This window comes from Cyclospora cayetanensis, unplaced genomic scaffold, assembly GCF_002999335.1.
Source record: "Cyclospora cayetanensis isolate NF1_C8 unplaced genomic scaffold, CcayRef3 CcayRef3_contig_12, whole genome shotgun sequence".
Classification (NCBI taxonomy): Eukaryota; Apicomplexa; class Conoidasida; order Eucoccidiorida; family Eimeriidae; genus Cyclospora; species Cyclospora cayetanensis.
The window spans coordinates 307,556-324,457 of NW_020312059.1; the positions used below are offsets into that span (position 1 = coordinate 307,556).

Below are 16,902 nucleotides of genomic sequence, written 5' to 3' on the forward strand. Positions count from 1 at the left end.
TATGGCCTCTGAATCCACATTCATAGGACTCCATTAATGGCGCATAAAATACGAACATTTGAGAACCTGCCATCTTGCTTCTTTCTAGACACAAAGCAGATCGTTTTACATTGCCAGTGCGGAGCTTCTCAGCGCACTTATCGCTGTGGCGGCTCGTGGAACTGCATGTACTGCACTTCATTTGATTCCAACGACCACCGATTGCGCACGCCATCAGCCGTTCAGCTGCTGAGCGCGGGAGATGGACGTAGGATGGAGAATTGTGGCGGCTGCAGGAGCAAATCCCCTAGCAGCAGCAGTGAAGCCAAGAGCAGCAGCAGCAGCGCCATGTCAGCCAAAGTAATGAGCAACTCCGTCCTGTCCGACGGCAGCCGCACGAGCTGCGACAACAGAGACCGAGGCTGATGCCGAGTAGGCCTCCTGTTCACGGAAATCTCCGCAGCCTGGCCGATGGGGTTCCTGCTGCTGTTGCTGCTACTGCTACCACTGCTGAGAGTGGATGCAGCAGTGGTGGTGTTGATCACTTGCGTCCGGCGTAGACCCTGTCGCGCAGCGGCCGCAGTATTTCTTCCGAGCTTAACCGAACTGACTACTCATTTCTGTATCTCCCAACTACCTTCAGAGGGGCCTACAACCGACTACTGAGAGTCTTAAATGACTATGCCTAGATTACAAAAGTCTCACTATCAACTGCATATTAAAACTGCTCTAATGGTTCTTGCTGTCGTCTCCAACATGCCTGACCAGCTCCCTGCGTTTTGTTTATCTGCATCTAAGAGTATACCCCACGCACCTGCAAGTTTTGCTCCTTTACTCCCCGGTCTGCTGTGTCCGGAGGTGGTTCCTTTCCCCCATTCTTCGCCAGAAGGGCCTGAGCCTTCAGTTGATCCGGTAGCTCCTGCAACAGAAAAAAACCCGCGTGCCCCAGACAGCGTTTGCCACCTTGTGAACTCTCCCACCTACGAACTCCGGCCGCTAACCAACAACTGGAATCTTGAGAAAGAAACACCTAGGCCTTCCCCTCTGGGTTTTTCTGGTTAGGTACTAGGTTCCTCTGTGCTTCAGCTGTCGCAGTGTTCCGCTCTCCCGCAATATCGAGGACTCTGCCCATCCGCCTCTCGCCGGCTCTGCTCTACGTACCGGAAGTGCGTCCGTCGGAGCGGCGCAGCCTTCCTCGACGAGTTGTCTGTTGGGTCTCTTACAGACGGGACAGACCCAGGAGACACTCTCTAGGGCCATCTGTCGCCTGTCCTGAAACGGATCACCAGAACAATCGCTTCACCAGCAAAAGGCTTTCCGCCAATAATCGCTTCACCAGCAAAAGGCCTTCCGCCAATTCCTTCGCCCGAGAAGTTGCCCGTGACGGCTACAGCCAACATCTCTACGCAAGCGGGGACGCAGGCGACCTCGTAAGCCAACCCACTCGACAGCAGTTGCAGCCCTGCAAGAACCGATACGCGTGCTGGATGAGCAGCTCTGGGAGCGACGCTTGCTCTATGCAACAGCGACACACCTTCTCAGAAGCTTCTATGGAGTGGAGGGCCCCCTGAGCTGGAGTTGGAAAGAAGGCGCAAAGGGCGTCGAGGAGAGTGCGGATGCCCCAGGCGGGCTGCCACAGCTCGGGGTGGTGGCTACTCGCACTTAGGCATATCTGGAACGGTGGGGGAAACACACCAGATGCAAAGGTACGACAATAATTTGAGCAAACACGGACGTGGGTTTAATTGTGGAGGGGAGAGAGGTGCAAGGCAGTCCAAATGCGCGGAAGGCAGAGTCACAGACATTAATTTGATAGAGAGAGAAATACAGCCCAAGAGTGAAGGCCATGCAGCACAGAACCGGGAGGAAACCTGAAGAAACCCCCCTGCGCCAACGAGAGCCGCCCCAAGGAGGCACATGCGAAAGAATGCAGACTACACGGACCATACCACATACGACAAAGACATGCCCCGGCCTCCAGAATCAGTGGGTTAATACCCCACCAGAAAGGCCGCACAAGACCTAGAAGAAACTGGAGGCACCTGTACCACTTTTGCAGGAAAAGGGACTGCAGAAATGCTAACACAATACTGGAGACAGAAGTACAACAGTGGAAAACAATCAGACCTTCTTGTTAACGTCGAATCGACCGTTTCTTGTCAGTAGCATGAGCGCTGGTGGCGCGAAGGGATAATTATTAGGCAGCACAATTCGCCCGTGGTACAGGCCCCCCTCGAAAGGCGAGTCTGGGGGCCCCCGCAATGTAAAATGCCATTCCCGAGGCTCCTCCAGCTGAACGCAAAGCAAATAAACTCAAGATACTCTGTAAAACCTAGGCTCCTTCTTCATGTCCTCAAAGATTGATGCCTCTACCTGAGCTAATGTAGATTTCTAGCCTGGTAGCCTTTGGAAGAGTTTCACAGCCCCCTAGAGAGAAAAGGGTCTTCTGTAAGAGTCCCCATAGGCCTTGCGTATCAGCACTGGCCAGGATGCTAGCGCTGATACGGCTTATCTGCGTGCATGGATGAGTTGTGCTCACGGAGAGAGGAGCCGCGGTCCAATGAGGCGACGCATTGCGCTGGATATCTCTGTGCTCTCTGAGAATCCGAGCGAGGCTTTGGGCTGCCGAGGCGTGTTGCGCAGCCCCGGCCCGACTTAGGTCGTTCGCTGCCTCCATCTGCGGCGGCCAAGTATTGAAACAAAAGGAAGAGCTCCGCTGCTGCTGCTTCTGTGGCTAACACCGCTGTAGTCTCTGGTATTTCTCTACTAATGGGACAGGTGAAAAACCGGAGACATGGACTGCCGACAACGAAGAAACTGAGACAGTACGTTGCTGCAGTTACACAGTCGTGTTGCCCAGAAACCAGTTCGCCTCAGCTGCTGCTGCTGCCGCTGCTATTCGACTGTCATGGCAACCTACGTAGAATAATCATGAAACGAACATACGCACATCTGGAAGAGAACAATTGATGCTCTTTTGCACCTGGCAGTGCCAACAAAAATTCTCGTCCAGCTCCTCTTTTCTTAAGAACTGTTAAAGGGAAGCTGTAGCGCCATAGAGGTCTTAAGATCCCGAAAATAGAGCCCGTATGCCTCCAATAGGAAAAGGCATGGGTCCTCTAAGGCTGCCCTGGATAGCACGCCTAACCCTAAGACCACGTTGCTGCTTCTGGTGGAAGGCTGAAGGGTTCCTGCCTCGCGGTGCTCGGTGTAATAAGTTAATTACCTACTTGAGTTCCCGATCAATTTTAAGTGTGTAAAACGAGAAGACAAATACAGTAACTTGCTACATCTACCTTCCGCAGCTTCTGCAACTGATCGTCCGCTCAGTGCAGCAGCGTCCGAACGGCTTCCAATTCAGGCGCAGCTGTGTTCATTTGCAGATGCAACGGTTGTTTTGCTTGCAGCTACCGATTTAGGGAAATTATATTTGAAGGATAGCTTAGTATAGATCAGGGTGAAGAGAGAGAAGCAACATGCATGTATCTTCACATTCTTCGAACCTCATCAAGCTCCGCGACAGGCCAGTTGCCATGTACTACGTTACAAAAGAGAACAAGCCTTCTAAGAGCTCGCCTCAACATTTTCCATATTCACCGCCTGGAGTTGCGAAATTATATTGTAGCGGGAAGCAGCTAATGCCGTGGTTACATGCACACTTTCGGCTTAATCATCATTCATGTGAGGGGATAATTTGTGGGCAATTTCTACTGCACTGAATTGATTGGTTGGTTTGTTTGGTCTTTTATGTAATTTATTGCACAGGACGGCTAGTTCCATACGAGAAGACGCACCGTTTTCTCCGTGTGCGCGAGAGGTGCTACCTGCAACTTGCTAAAAATTACTGAAGTGCTCATAGTTTGCAGATGCGAGCACCCTGGTTGCCTCTCTATCTTCGTGTTGAGATATCTGATGGGTGCGGACAGAGACAGGAGGGAGTCTTCTTGGTAGTGCTGCATAGTTCAATGCAGCTTGGCCCCCACTAATCCCCTGCCTCTGCATGCAGTAGGATTTCATCTTTATCTACAACAGCTGTCTAATTTCGATTAAGTTATTTTGTAGGCTGAGCATCTAGTATTTGCTGGCAACAGTCTAGCGGACAACGCCCTCTGGCGTTGGAAGCTTATGTGCGGCAATGCCTACGGCAGTGGGCGAGGGCAGCCTGCCAGCTAATACGAGCGCACTTACTCCACTGCTGCTCTGACAGCATAATTTGCCAGCCGAAAAAATGGCTACGGATGCTTTGTTGAGGCTATGCCGACCAGAAAAATATGACGGCCCGAAGGTTGGGCAAGTACTCGATTTCATTTCGCTGGTTGGACATATAATTCGCTTTTTACCCAGCAGATTAAGGGGAACGTCTGCACGTTCTGGTGAGCTTATTGGAGGGTACAACACGTTACCAATGGCTTACTCCATGGAGAGGAAGTCGTCTTCCTGCAGGAATTACTGCACTTCAAACCTTTAGACAAACCCTGACTCGTCGGTTCCTGCCAGTTTGCCTCACGGAAGCTTTGGAAGTTTTGAGAATCCTGAAGCAGGGTACCCTAGCTCTGGATCGCTCTATGAAGATATATGAAACTTTGGCTCACAAAAGGTACAACGTAGTTGAACAACTGCTTCCTCAGGGATTTTTCTCGGGTGCACCCCAAGCGCTACATCAGGTAATGGTAAGATGGACGACGACTCAGAAATTAAACAACTGCCTCGTGGCGCTTCCAAAAAATGAACTACTTGAGCCTCCAGAAGCGAGTAAGCGCAAAATTGAGTTTTGGGCATAGAGAGTAAAGTCAGCCAAAGTTTAGAGACCTACGGATGGCGGGTCTCGGTCAACCATCCCTAACCCGTGGTCCAAGGTAAACGAGAACAGAGCTTTGGAGAAAATCCACTCTGTTGAGCGGCCCTGGAGAGACCCCCAACTATGCGTTTGCGTTCATATGAGCAAAATAAGGCCATATGATTCGGACCTGCATGCGCATGGATAATGCTGGAGAACGAGAACAATGGATCTGAGACGCTTGGCGAGCAAAGAAGGCGACTCAGGGAAACGGCAGGCTTCCATGCAGGCAGCGGGGTAGGGGAAGGGGTCACAGAAGATCCGTACCTGAGGACCCACCATGGCTGAAGCCTGCGCCAAAGTGAGCTCGCATTGATGCTCAAGTAATACCAACCATTGTAAACACTTAAAGTGAAACGAATCTGCTTCTTGAGAAGACAGCGCGGAAGGTAAATGGCCCGTTCACTCTTTGGAACAGTCCTTGAAGCTAAGGCTTGTTTACGATTGTGCCTCCAGGATTCCGTGCTTTGGCGGTACGAGTTGACTTACACCTGGAATAAAATTAACGCGATTAAGGCTTGTTCGCACAAAAAGAAGGACAATGCAAAATTTTGCAAGGTCGCACCTTAATGTCAAATTTACACTTCAAAGAATGTTGCTTAACACTGCTCCTTGAACTCATCTACTCCCTAAAACGCAGACTGTGAGTGCGATAGAGAAGGCTTGCGCTGCAGCAAGGATGCTGAGTGCCTGCCTTACAATTCCTCTAGTAGCGGCGCTACCGATAATGAGCGCCATTTATTCCTAAACTACTGGCGCTAGTGACGTCGCGCCAGGCAATATTTTCTGTGAGCAGCCTACGGGTTCTCTTTCACATCAAATCGTTGCATGTTATTTTCATCGCTATCCGAGGAGCCACATCCATTGCTGGAGAAAAGAACTCGACGCAGTGTGTGGGGTGCGAAAATTTTCAACAACCTTTATGTAAGGGTTCTCCACTGTCCGTTCCGACCGAAAAGACTTCGTTGTACCTTACGAAGAGCTTTTAGGAGTTCGATTATCCTAGAGCTGTCTGCTGGCTTTGTCACCCTCCGCAGCATCGATGTACAGGAAAGTACATTACTGACATCTCTAGCGTGGTCGCCAACGCGCTTCCGCATCACCTGGGCAATGGGTTACTGTGCAGTGCAAACGCAATAGTCTGTGATGTTTTACCGCTTCCACCGGAATCGTGTGAATCCCATGCTTCTGAAGCCCATAGATCCGCTTCCTTGGACAAAATCTAAAGTGGCAAGACGATCATGCGCTAAGACGTTGAGGATCACCTGCTGTGGCTCCACAAAAGGCGAAAGATTTTTCGCATGTACGTTCTGACTTCACTATGAGCGTCAGGGCGTGTGGGACTTACACTTTAGTGGGCCTCTCATGGACTTTCTGGTGGCCTGAGATGCGTCTACGGCGGATGAATTAGCACTACTCTGCTCAGAGTGTCAGCAGCTGAAGCCGCACAAAGCACCTATGCGCGACTATTAAAATACCTTCAGGTTTCTCAAGGAATTTAAGCTAATCTGGCCATAAGCTTTTGTCGTTGTACTGCCGGAGGTCAAGGGTCAGGCTAGGATTGTGTGTCTTTGAACTACATGTTTGCGCATCAAAGCACCGATTGGGCAGGAGATATGTGTGGGCAAGGAAGCACTGAAGAAGTGTATCTAAAGCAAACACCTGCAGGACCACAATAACGCTTAATCGAAGGACTTCGTAAGAACACATTAAGATCCAAACTCAACACAAACTTAGCATTAAATTACTGCGTGATTCTCAAAAGAAATCCCGCCTTCTCCAGTTCGCATCCCTCAGAGTTCCCTACAAATAGGGGTACAACTCAGCTGCGCGTAGACGCACCCTTTGAGCACTTCGAGCTTTCAGAGCTAGTTGTACACAGCAGTGAGCGTACACGCAGACAAAATTGCGTCTTCTTGTATGAACCTAGCAGTGCTCTGCAATAAATAATATATACGAATAGACAAACCAATCAGCAAATCCATATGAGTTCTCAGTTGGATAAAAGTAGTATAATACGAAGTGTTGAAGAGCGGCTTAGCCGGCTGTCAAAATGCGTCACTGCCGCCGAGGCATGGTATATTCGCAGCAAATTACATTTATTGTCATGAATACTGCGCGTCCATCTATATGTGAGACCTCCTTAGGACCTATGTGGTCGTTTGCAAAGCTCCACACAGCGGGCCGCATGTGGGTTACGCTCTGTCCTGGCTACAGCTAAAAATACGTGGAGCTATCGATGCAAGCGGAGAAAGAAGTACTCGACAAAGTGCAATTTGCAATCCAATAAGATGAGCCGGAATGCAGAAGGAAGAGAATTCCTCGTCCTGGGGAGCCACACACACCTTTGTCTGAAGTGCAGAGCAGAACTTGCGAGCAGGAAGAAACGCAACTTCGAGGCTGCTGTGTCCTACTCCAAATGCAAGTTTTATCTTAGGTGAAAGGAAAGGAAAAAGACGGATGCTGTGAGGAATCAAGTATTCGTCGAATACCAGTGGAGTGGCGACGTGGCGTGCATTCCACAGGAGCTTCTGCACCAATCGACTCATCTAACTTATATGCCTCACTGGGTTCTTCAGTGCCCCCCGAGTAGGCTAAACGACTTAATAGAAGACGAGGCGATGTGTGTGCAGGGATAAAAGTGGAAAGCCTGTATCAAATGAGCCGGATCACTTCATTCGAGCCCAAATGAGGTGTCAAAAAGTTGAAACACCCCCTCGAAGAAGGCGGGCACGTTTCTCTCCCTAGTTGTAGGGTATTAAATAAGACGGATGTAGGCAGTGACCCGAATATCACTGATTCGGGCACAGACAATAGTTGAATGATTTGCAAGAACAACGATAACAGACCAGGCAGAAACTGCTGCGAAATGGTGCTCAGGCTCCTTCTGGCGCAACAGAAGTGCGCCTCGGTATATGGAAGAACTGGGCACGTGTTGCTTCTCACTAAGACTGAAAAAGGAAACGGAGATCTTCCTGAGTAAGCTTATGCATTGCTTGATTCGACGCGCCTACAGTGCCGTCGAATACAAGTTGTTTCTTTTCTTGGAGCTGCAGAATGCGTTCCTCAATTGTGTCACTACAAATGAAGCGCACACCCTTAACAGGCCGTGTCTGACCAATTCTATGGGCTCTCTGGATGGCCTGCATCTCAGCTGCTGGGTTCCACCAAGGATCCATGAGGTATATCCTACTGGCAACCTGCAAGTTCAGCCCCTCTCCACCTGCCTTTAGGCTAATCAGTATCACTCGCATGTGGGGGTCTTTGTTAAACGCATACAGCACATTGCTCCTGCAAAATGTCACGTGCAAAAAACAGCACGAAACCTACGCCCTGGCTCTCCTATCAGGACGCACGCCCAGCAACGAGGTCGTGCAGTGGTGCTAGTCTAGTGACATCCCCCAAGACCTCAAGTGCTGCTTAACGAAGAAGTTGAGTACGCTTGGATATAGTAGGCATGAATCTACAGAGAAAGCGAGCAAAGGACGGTTATGCAAGGGAAGAGAAACCTGTGAGTACCTCGCAATGGCAGTCATAGACCCCGTCAGCTGGGCGCAGTGAATTCCTTCCCTCTTTAGCCGGAATTCAATAAGGTCCAGCATGGCACAGAACTGAGAGAAGACGATGCTCTTCACTTCGGGGTCTTCTGAGTAATCAGTTTGTAGCTCCTGCAACAAGCAGCTACCCTCCGCAAAACTCCCTATTGCCCCTTACCAGCCAGGGAACAAGCGCAAATATAAGGCAACAAGGAATCCTCCCAAAGAAAAGCAAAACCCATCATCAACTTAACATGATCGCAAAGCTTCCGCTCATAAACGACAAGCACGCGTGCCCTCCCACCTGCACAAGCGCCTCAATCTTAGTGCTGCTGGTGAAGCTGCTGGCGCTGATCTTCTTCATAATTGCTCTTCTTCTCGTCGAACCCTTGTTCCTTGTCTCGGACGCTCTATTAATCCCCTCGTTCGCGACATCTACGATGTCTCCACCTGCGGTGCCCTGCGAAATACGCAAGCAGACTCGGTGGAGCGACTTGTAAGGGGACTCTTGCCGAAGAGTTATTCGGAGCTATATGCACATAGTCCACTATGTCGGAGAGCAGCGCATGGACACAAAGATGCACAGCAGATACACACAGCCCAACCGCCCAAATGAATGCAAATAAAGAAAAAACTGGAGACTCATGAAGCACCTTGAGGATTGAATCAATCTCAGATGCATCTCCCTCATCCTCGCTAAGCTCCTCCCCATCCCATCCTCCCTCCGTTTGATTCTTGCGCTCCTTCCTGCCTCCTGCTCTAGCAGCAGTCTTCCTGCCTGCTGCTTGCCGGCTGCTGCAGGATTCTTCAGCAGCCTCTTGTCCAACTGGACAAGATAAGTCAACAGTCAGGGGAACGAAGCAGGCGGGGCATCCCAGTGTTGCAGGCTGTGGCATTTGCTCTTCTCCTGCATCCGCCATCATGGGCGCAGACTCCATATATTCTTCAATGCAAAGGCGGTGAAATGCGTGTCCACATTTGGCTTGAATCATGTCCTAAGAGGAAGGCAGCATGAGAACAGAGAGTTACACAGCACAATCATTGCCTCAGTCCTATAAAATGTGGGGCCTTTTATGGCACTCGGGTGAAAATTGAAGTTCCACGTCCCCTGCCGAAGAGTGCTCAGGACTGGATGGCAAAGAAGAACATGTAGGAGATCTTCATGCCCTTATTATTTCTTGCGACTGCACATGGGTGTCGAGCGGCACAAACTGGCAAAGCGCAGCACCCAGAATAGCCGAGTAAATGCTTACCATGGCGCTCATATCTTCCTGGCAAATTGAACACACACCAGTCTCGTGGGGGTTGCGCGAATCTGTGGGGAGGGGCTGACAGCCCTCCTTGGACTGGAGTGACCCATGAATGAGCAGGTAGGGATGATCAACCGCTTGTCGTAGCCGGGAGAGCAGATCGAAGATGTGTGCAAAATTGTGCAGAACAGTGCCGCTCTTCACATACGAGTCCTGCAGAAAGAGGAGACTACAGAAGCCACACAAAAGATAGATAAGTCCGGCAGCTCCATCAGCACCAGGGCAACAAGGAGGAGGCAGCTAGGAGAATCGCGCAGCAAGTGTGACAAACTTCGCCTCACAAACTGAGTAGCCGTTTGTTTGAAAAGAGCTTCGTAAAAGTCTCTTTCTTGAGGACTCAGCGAATCCCTCCGGATGGAGACCGTGAGGGGCGGCAGCTTCACATCAGCCGCCCTCTCTACCTTCGTTCGCCTAAGCAAGCAAATATCCAGAACCTGCAACAGGCAAAACCAGCAGCAAATAAAGGAAGCAAGTCTGGCATGAGTCGCAACATCACGAAGAGAAGAGCAGCACTGGCCGCGCCAGAGACAGTTGGCATAGCGCCAGCACGAACAGCATTTTAAACAGCAACCTGTGCAGCGGAGCCTAGAGGAGAGAAACAAGCGAGTAGAGAGTGCTGCATGCTAGGTAGCCTCACTTCCTTCTTCAGCGTCTCAAGGGCCACGATACCCTCCCCCTGATACCCGAACTCTTTGATGGGCTTGACGACGCGGCGACAAAAGAAAGAGTAGTGTGTCATACGTGTGTGCGAACACTTCTCGCAATACCTAAAGAAAGAGGAACAAAAGCATTACTGGCAGGCTTCCGTGTTTGTATATGCATGCATCCCCAGCGACCACCCGAGCAAGCTTCTGGGTATGGCTCCTTCTGCATACATAGGGATGCTGCTGCCCGTGCAAATGTATCTTTGAGCTGCCCCTGACTCCTGCAGTCCCCTGTTGCACCGAGAGAAAGCCAGCACCAGCAGAAGCGACCAAAGCAGAGGCGGCAAATCGCTGCTCCCTCTTGTATACGCTTACTTCCCGTCGGCGAACCGGTAGTGCATAGACCTGCAGTTGCAACCCTTCTTCGAGCAGAAATAATACGCATACGGATAGAACCGCAGGAACCGCACGAGACTGTACAGCTCGCCAACTCGGTTCTGCAGCGGAGTACCCGTCAAACACCACCTGCAGCCTCCAACCCGAATCTCAAACTCTCGCTCCCCCTCATCAGCATCAGCGGTAGCAGAACCTGCTGATCGTTGACCACCTCCGCTCTCGCTTGTGCCCTCTGACGCCTTCCGCATCCGCTTTGGAGGCCCAGCAGCTTGCGGTGCCTGCTCCTCCGTCCCCTCAGTGTCTTGCTTCTTTTTCGCCTCTTGCGTCTGCTGCTTCTGCTGCTGCCGTTGTTGCATTTTACTTTGCCGTTTGCGCTTTCCAGGCTTGGAATCGCCCTCTACCCCACTCGTCTGCTTGACAGCGTCTTCAGTGCTCTCAGCAGCCTCAGCGGCCACAGGCGGTGCAGTGTCACATGCATCACAATTCAAAGCCTGGTCATCTCCTCCTACTCGCTTTTGCTGCTGCTCTACACCGGGCACCCTCAGTGTGGCACTCCGCAGAGCAAAGATCGCCTGTGCGGTACTGCTGTTCCTGGACTTTATTCTGTGGGCCTCATCTAGCACGATTCGCTGCCACACAACACCGTGAAGCGGAGACTGTCTAAGAGCCTCAATCAGCTGCGGATCCTCCTCGAGTCTCTCTCTAACCCGCCCCCCTTCTTCGCCGTCCTCAGACTCTGAATCACCGAGTGCCTTACCCCAAAGCAACTCATCTACCGGTGTGACCAGCAGACGCTGCTGAGACCCCCTGCTGCTGGTACTTGTGCCTCCGCTGCTACCAGCTCCTCGACGCTTTCCCCTCCTTTTGCTGCCGGCAGAAAGCACAGAAATGACTGAGGAAGCGTCAGAGTCAGACACAGGGGCAGCATCGTCTGAGGAGGTCACAAAGGACTCTGAAGAGTCGCTTCCGGAGGACGACTCAGAAGGCTCGTATGCAGTGCTGCCGCTCTCCCAGTCGCTGTCACCCCCGCTGCTGGTACTCTCCTGGGGTGAGCTCTGCCTCTGTGCTGCCTTTCGAGGTCTCGTCTTCTGAGGCGTCCTTGGCTTTTTGCAGCTCGTCAAGGCTTTCTTACTGCCCTTCTTGCTGCTCTTCGATGCGCTTTTGGCTGTGCCCTTACTGGCCTTTTGATGCTTCTTCCCCCCGCCAGCAGCAGACAGAGGCTGCTCGTCGTCTATCACGCCCGTGTCTTGTTGCTGATCTACGTGCTGCTGCTTTGGCTTTACGGGCTTAACGTACTTGAAGGGTGGCCTTCTGCTACTGCTAGTGCTGCTGCTAGTGCTGCTCTCCGGTGAGCTTGTAACCTGTTGCTTTCGATCCACGAGGTTCATGTCCTCTACCTTTTCCTGCTTGACAGGTTTGGTCGTGTTTTTGTTGCTCCTGCGGGCAACACGACCCTGAGTGGGGCTGTTCTCCGCTTCAGAATCTTCTTGAAGCTGCTCGTCATCCTCTTGCTGCCTATTCCGCAACGCCACACTGGCCCTGCTGACTACGTTGGCTGCTTCGCTTTCCGCTGCTGCCCCTTCTGGCGTCTCCTCCTTCGCCGTGTTGCCCTCTTGCAGCAGCGGCTGAAGCTGCTCCAGCAGTTGAGCCTTCGTTTTGCGGGCTCCTACTGTCCCCCCGAGAACTTTGACAAGCTCCTTCAGCTCCGCCACTTTGAGGCGGGCAAGGTCTCCTACGCAGAGGCCCTCCCCAGTCGCACCGTTGGTGCTGCCTCGGTCACTGCTGCTGATGCCGCTGCTTGATTCAGCGTCCACCTTAGACTTTTCCTCCGTTGAAAGCTCCGACGTATCTGCCGCAGCGCGCGCACTCCGGTTGAAGTGAGGCCCAAGCCACGGATTGGGTCCGACCTGGTCAAGGCTGATATTTGCTTGCTGCAGCAGCTCTTTGAAACAATTAGAAGGCGTTGGCACGAAGCTCGACGGCTCTCCTTTACCACCTTCCCCCTTCTTTCCCCCCTTTGCCTTGCTGCTCTGCTTCTTTCTTGCGGCTGCCGCGCCAGTGGCTGCCTTGGACTCCGCCTTTTCCTCCTCTGCATGGATGATGTTCAGAGTCAGCATGGCCCGTTCTGTAGCCCCTTCCATCTTGCGTTCTGTCAAACGCTGTTTTGCAGTACGCTGGGCATCGGGTCCACAAAAGTACTTGAGGTGTATGTACAGCTTGTCTTGTAAAAACAGCCGTCCGCAGTACTGCAAAACATATCGCAGAGAGACAACACGTCGACACCGCAGCCAAAGCTGTTGCAGGGCTTCTGTAATATCACAAGCCCCATGATCTACACACCCCTTACAGCACATGAATATAGATTATGTATGGCAGAGAGCAACGTCTCCCTCCTTATATTTGCACAGATATGCATGCACGAATTGCTATGTGCAATCTGCACACATTGACAAAGGTTCATGCAGCATATATATATAATAGACATATAGATGAAAGCGCACTCAAAGCCATGAAAACAATGTGTACAGCTTCTAAAACCATAGAACAATGGCATAAACATATCTCCGTAGAGGAAATGATACTAGTGTGCAGAATACGGTTATCCACACCGTTAGCCCGCAGTAGAGCGCTGTACAATGCAAGGCTGCCTGAAGGTAATAGTCGTTGAACACAAGTGTGATTATAAACTGTTGAAACTCAAAATACGTATCCACATAGAGAGTAGAGTTATCATAGCCAAGAGTGCATAGCTGTGCAGCGCAGTCTGAGATCCCCGGCTGTTTTCCATGTGGATCTACGATGCGCGTCTTTCAGGGTATTTCGTGGTTTCCTGGGAGTACCTTGCAGGGAACCTTCTGTTTGTTCGCCTGTTGGCGGAAGTCCTGTTCGACGGTTTGATATGTTGTCAGCACGACATCGTACTGATGTAGAACGGAGTGCAACGACCTCCTATGGGCTCCGTGATAGATGAGCACAGAGAGCCGTCCCGGCAACACAAACCTGTCCAGCTCACTCTTCCACTGCAGAAGGGCGGCCAGCGGTGTCACGACCAGCGTGCTGCACACGACTTTGCGTACGAGAGGGGATACGGAGGGAGGGAGCGGAGGAAAAGGACGCGACAGCAGAAGAGATATTATCTGTATTGTCTTCCCCATCCCTGAGGGAGGCCCAGCACACGCAGGGACAGAAGAAGGAAAAGACTGAAAAAAGAGAGAGCCTTGGCGAGGTCAAGGGAACGACCGGGAATGCGGCAGCACCCGTACCACGCCTACGCAGCCAATGAGACAGAAAGAGGCACCTCCTTAGAACAAGCGGAAGGCCAGAAATGCGAGAAGAAGCTATGGGTGGCCCCCAGCACACGTGGGAAACAGGATCTCCCACAGGAAGGCGTTGACGCCGCTAGTGCTTACCCATCTCATCGGCAAGAATGCCTCCCCGTACGTGAGACTCCTCCTGCTGCATGAGCCACCAGAGGCCCTCTTCCTGGAAAGGCAGCAGCGGCAGCAACAGCCCCTCGGGAGACGGTGCACGCCCCTTAACTTCCCTCTTGGCGAGGCCCTCCAGCGCCTCTTCTGCTGCTGCTGCTGCTGCTGCTGACTCCGCCTGGACCTCAGCTGGAAAAAATACGCGGCGTGCAGCCATCGCCAGTGCCCCCTGGACTTCCCCCTGTTCAATGGGCGACAGCCCTTCCTCTGCAAGGCAGAGGCGGTCCAGGGAGACAATACAGCCCGCCCTCTCCAGCAGCAGTCTGTCTTGCGGCGGCAGTTCAACTGCTGTAGCTTCATCGTTGCCAGCCTGAGATGTCTCATTGACCCCAGAAGCTCCCCTGCTGACGCCGGCCTCACTAGTCGCCGCCGTTGATGCAGTGCTGGGAGCTCCCTTGCAGCTGTCAGTCGCTGCCCCTTCCTCTCCTTTTGCCGCTGCGCGTGCTAATCCACATGCTCGTGTCTTGCGTTCTTGTTGCTTTTCGTTTTTGCACTGTGCTGGCCCCTCCTTGGAGGAGCCAGCAGGGGGGACCCCGTCCTCTGCCTTGGGCAAGCCTTTCCCTGCCTGTGAGGTAGCCTGGACGGACTTCAAGGAGGACAGAGAAACTAAAAGATCCTCTCTCAGCTGGTCTAGGAGCTGCTCCCCCGCCTCCCCCTCCAGTAGGACGGAGAAAAGCTCGCTGCTGCAGCCAAGATGCAGCCAACAGCAAAGCACTTCATATGCCCCGCGTGGATCTGATGTGGGATACCCAACGCGGAGGGCCCCCTTCGGAATGGAGCCTCCGCACTTGCGGCATTTGCTTTGACCTGCAAAATACGGAGACACAAAAGCAGAGGAGCCGTGTCAGTGCGGCATCACTTAACACAGGTATATGGGCGTCAAAGCCTCACGATGAACAACAACAACGAGGGCAGACAATGCAGGAACGGGAAGCCAGGCGCTCAGCATGTGCTGCCCCGCGAAAAACGACGGCAGGCAATGGAGCATGAAGGACTGACACACGAAGATCGTGACATTCAACCAAAAACACTCAGGTCAAATGTGATGGCTGATAACTTTGGGGATTAATCATACGTAAGGAAGAAAACAACGAAACGGACCTCATACTGCACGCCGAACGGGTGCAGTATATCCAAACAAGAACACTATGAGCAAAGAAGCACAGAGATTGAACAAGGGCATGCTTCAATAATCAGGAGATGGCGTGGGAAAAGGCGTGCAGAGGGTAGAATACCCTACCTGAAGCCGCTCGCTGTACAAGGGTTTTTGACGCCTGAAGCTGCTTTCTTTCGCCCGCTTTAAGCTTCTTCAGGAGTCGTTCGGGCACCCATTGCTTTTCCTGGGGCCAATAAAAGCAGTCCTCCGCCGAGGGAGCGGGCAGAGATGACTTTGTGCTAACAAACTCCGATATTTCGTTAGGAAGCAACCAGGCCATATTGGCATTGAGGAATTTGCCGGGAAAGTGTACAGAAAATGAAGCAGAGGTAAAGACACTTCTGAACAAATTCAGGAGACCCCCTGCAAAATGGTCTACTTGGAAGGGTCTCAGGAGCTTCCAGAAAAGCAAAGAAACAATGCCGGTTACGAAGCCAGTAGGTCAGACGGGGTTGCAGCAGCCTTCTGCTCAGAATCCAGGCACAGGGCAGCTAAGGCATCTACAGTTGGAGCTTAAATAACAGGAAACCAATGATAATATAAATAAGAAGAAGTAGCCAACCATATATAGTAAAGTCTGTGGCAATGCAGCAGCCACGATGAGAAAATACGTGCACAAAGGAGACCCCAGCGTACAGGCGCTTCCAGCAACCCAAGAGGCAGCCAAGTGACACCTTTTTTCCCTTTATAACAAGCAGCTCCAAATACTTCTAATTGCAAAAAAGACATTAACGCCTTAGGCTACGACTGTGGGGCTGCTCTTTCTGCCGCTTTCGTAGCAGCAGGAGTACCAGCGGTAACAGGCAGCGTAACGCATGCAGCAGCACCAAGATCGGCTGCTTCACTAGCGGAGCTAAGTGCTCTCTTTTCCAAAAGCCAATTTTCCGTATCGTTTTCGCCGTATCCGCCAAACCTCGCAGCTTTTGTCTCTTCCGGTGAGGCAGCGCGAGCTGCAGCAGCGGCAAGAGGAGGCCAGTACTTCAGTGGACACGCACTTTCTCTTTACGAAGCAGGAAAATGTCGTTTCCATACTACACCGAGTTTGGGGTGCACTACCCGAAGTACATTCCCCCCAAAGATCCCAGCGAGCGTCTCGTCGACCCCAAGAAGAAACTCGCGCCAGCATGCACCACCAAGTGCAGCAGATGGGTCCACGAGTACTCCGTACGTTCATCTCCTGGTGATGGCACTTTTGCACCTGATGGTTGCCCCTCACCTGCTGCTGACTGCGCTGTGCTTTGGTGCAGTGTACCCTTGCATTATGTAGGGACGTGTGCTGATTGGGGGCGGGGGTGGAAGGGGCACAGTACGTGGATCTCTGGTGACATCTCTCTTTAGCGCTGCCTTTTAGCGTCTCTTTCTCTCTTTTGGCCACACCATTCACTTTTGTAGTCTGTTGAGATTTTCTTTCTCCTGGCGTTCTGGAAGTCCCCTCTGCGTGTGTTGTTCAAGAGGTTGGCCCTTTGGGTCGACGTGTACAGAGCCCTTACCCCTCGTCGCATCCGCTTGTAGAGAAATATATGGAGCTATATTGTTCCTGTAGCGCAGTTGTAGCAGAA

At 51.9% G+C, this 16,902-nt stretch overlaps 2 protein-coding genes across 2 annotated transcripts; both read right to left on the bottom strand.

Annotated features, from left to right (window-relative positions):
* Window positions 1–772: 772 nt before the first annotated feature.
* On the bottom strand, window positions 773–2,656 carry LOC34618744 (ubiquitin-conjugating enzyme E2 J1). The gene is made up of 5 exons (XM_026336298.1): window positions 2,515–2,656; window positions 2,107–2,291; window positions 1,514–1,651; window positions 1,141–1,251; window positions 773–898 (listed from the first exon to the last, which is right to left on the bottom strand). The coding sequence occupies exons 1-5, from the start codon at window positions 2,654–2,656 to the stop codon at window positions 773–775; spliced, it is 702 nt and encodes a 233-aa protein (XP_026192083.1).
* A 5,105-nt stretch (window positions 2,657–7,761) lies between these two features.
* LOC34618743 lies at window positions 7,762–15,623 on the bottom strand. The gene is made up of 11 exons (XM_026336269.1): window positions 15,412–15,623; window positions 14,113–14,999; window positions 13,543–13,859; window positions 10,682–12,948; window positions 10,300–10,429; window positions 9,944–10,096; window positions 9,606–9,815; window positions 9,006–9,347; window positions 8,657–8,812; window positions 8,336–8,484; window positions 7,762–8,107 (listed from the first exon to the last, which is right to left on the bottom strand). Exons 1-11 carry the CDS (start codon window positions 15,621–15,623, stop codon window positions 7,762–7,764), a joined length of 5,169 nt encoding a protein of 1,722 aa, XP_026192054.1.
* Window positions 15,624–16,902: the final 1,279 nt, after the last annotated feature.

Coding starts and splice junctions, on each gene's coding strand:
- LOC34618743 (XM_026336269.1), bottom strand. CDS start 15,623: ATGGCCTGGTTGCTTCCTAACGAAATATCGGAGTTTGTTAGCACAAAG. Junction 13,860..14,112: donor CATTCTTGCCGATGAGATGG/GTAAGCACTAGC, acceptor GGCCTCCCTCAG/GGATGGGGAAGACAATACAG. Junction 12,949..13,542: donor AACAGAAGGTTCCCTGCAAG/GTACTCCCAGGA, acceptor TATGTTTTGCAG/TACTGCGGACGGCTGTTTTT.
- LOC34618744 (XM_026336298.1), bottom strand. CDS start 2,656: ATGGAGGCAGCGAACGACCTAAGTCGGGCCGGGGCTGCGCAACACGCC. Junction 2,292..2,514: donor CGCGGCTCCTCTCTCCGTGA/GCACAACTCATC, acceptor GAGTATCTTGAG/TTTATTTGCTTTGCGTTCAG. Junction 1,252..1,513: donor CCATAGAAGCTTCTGAGAAG/GTGTGTCGCTGT, acceptor GATCCGTTTCAG/GACAGGCGACAGATGGCCCT.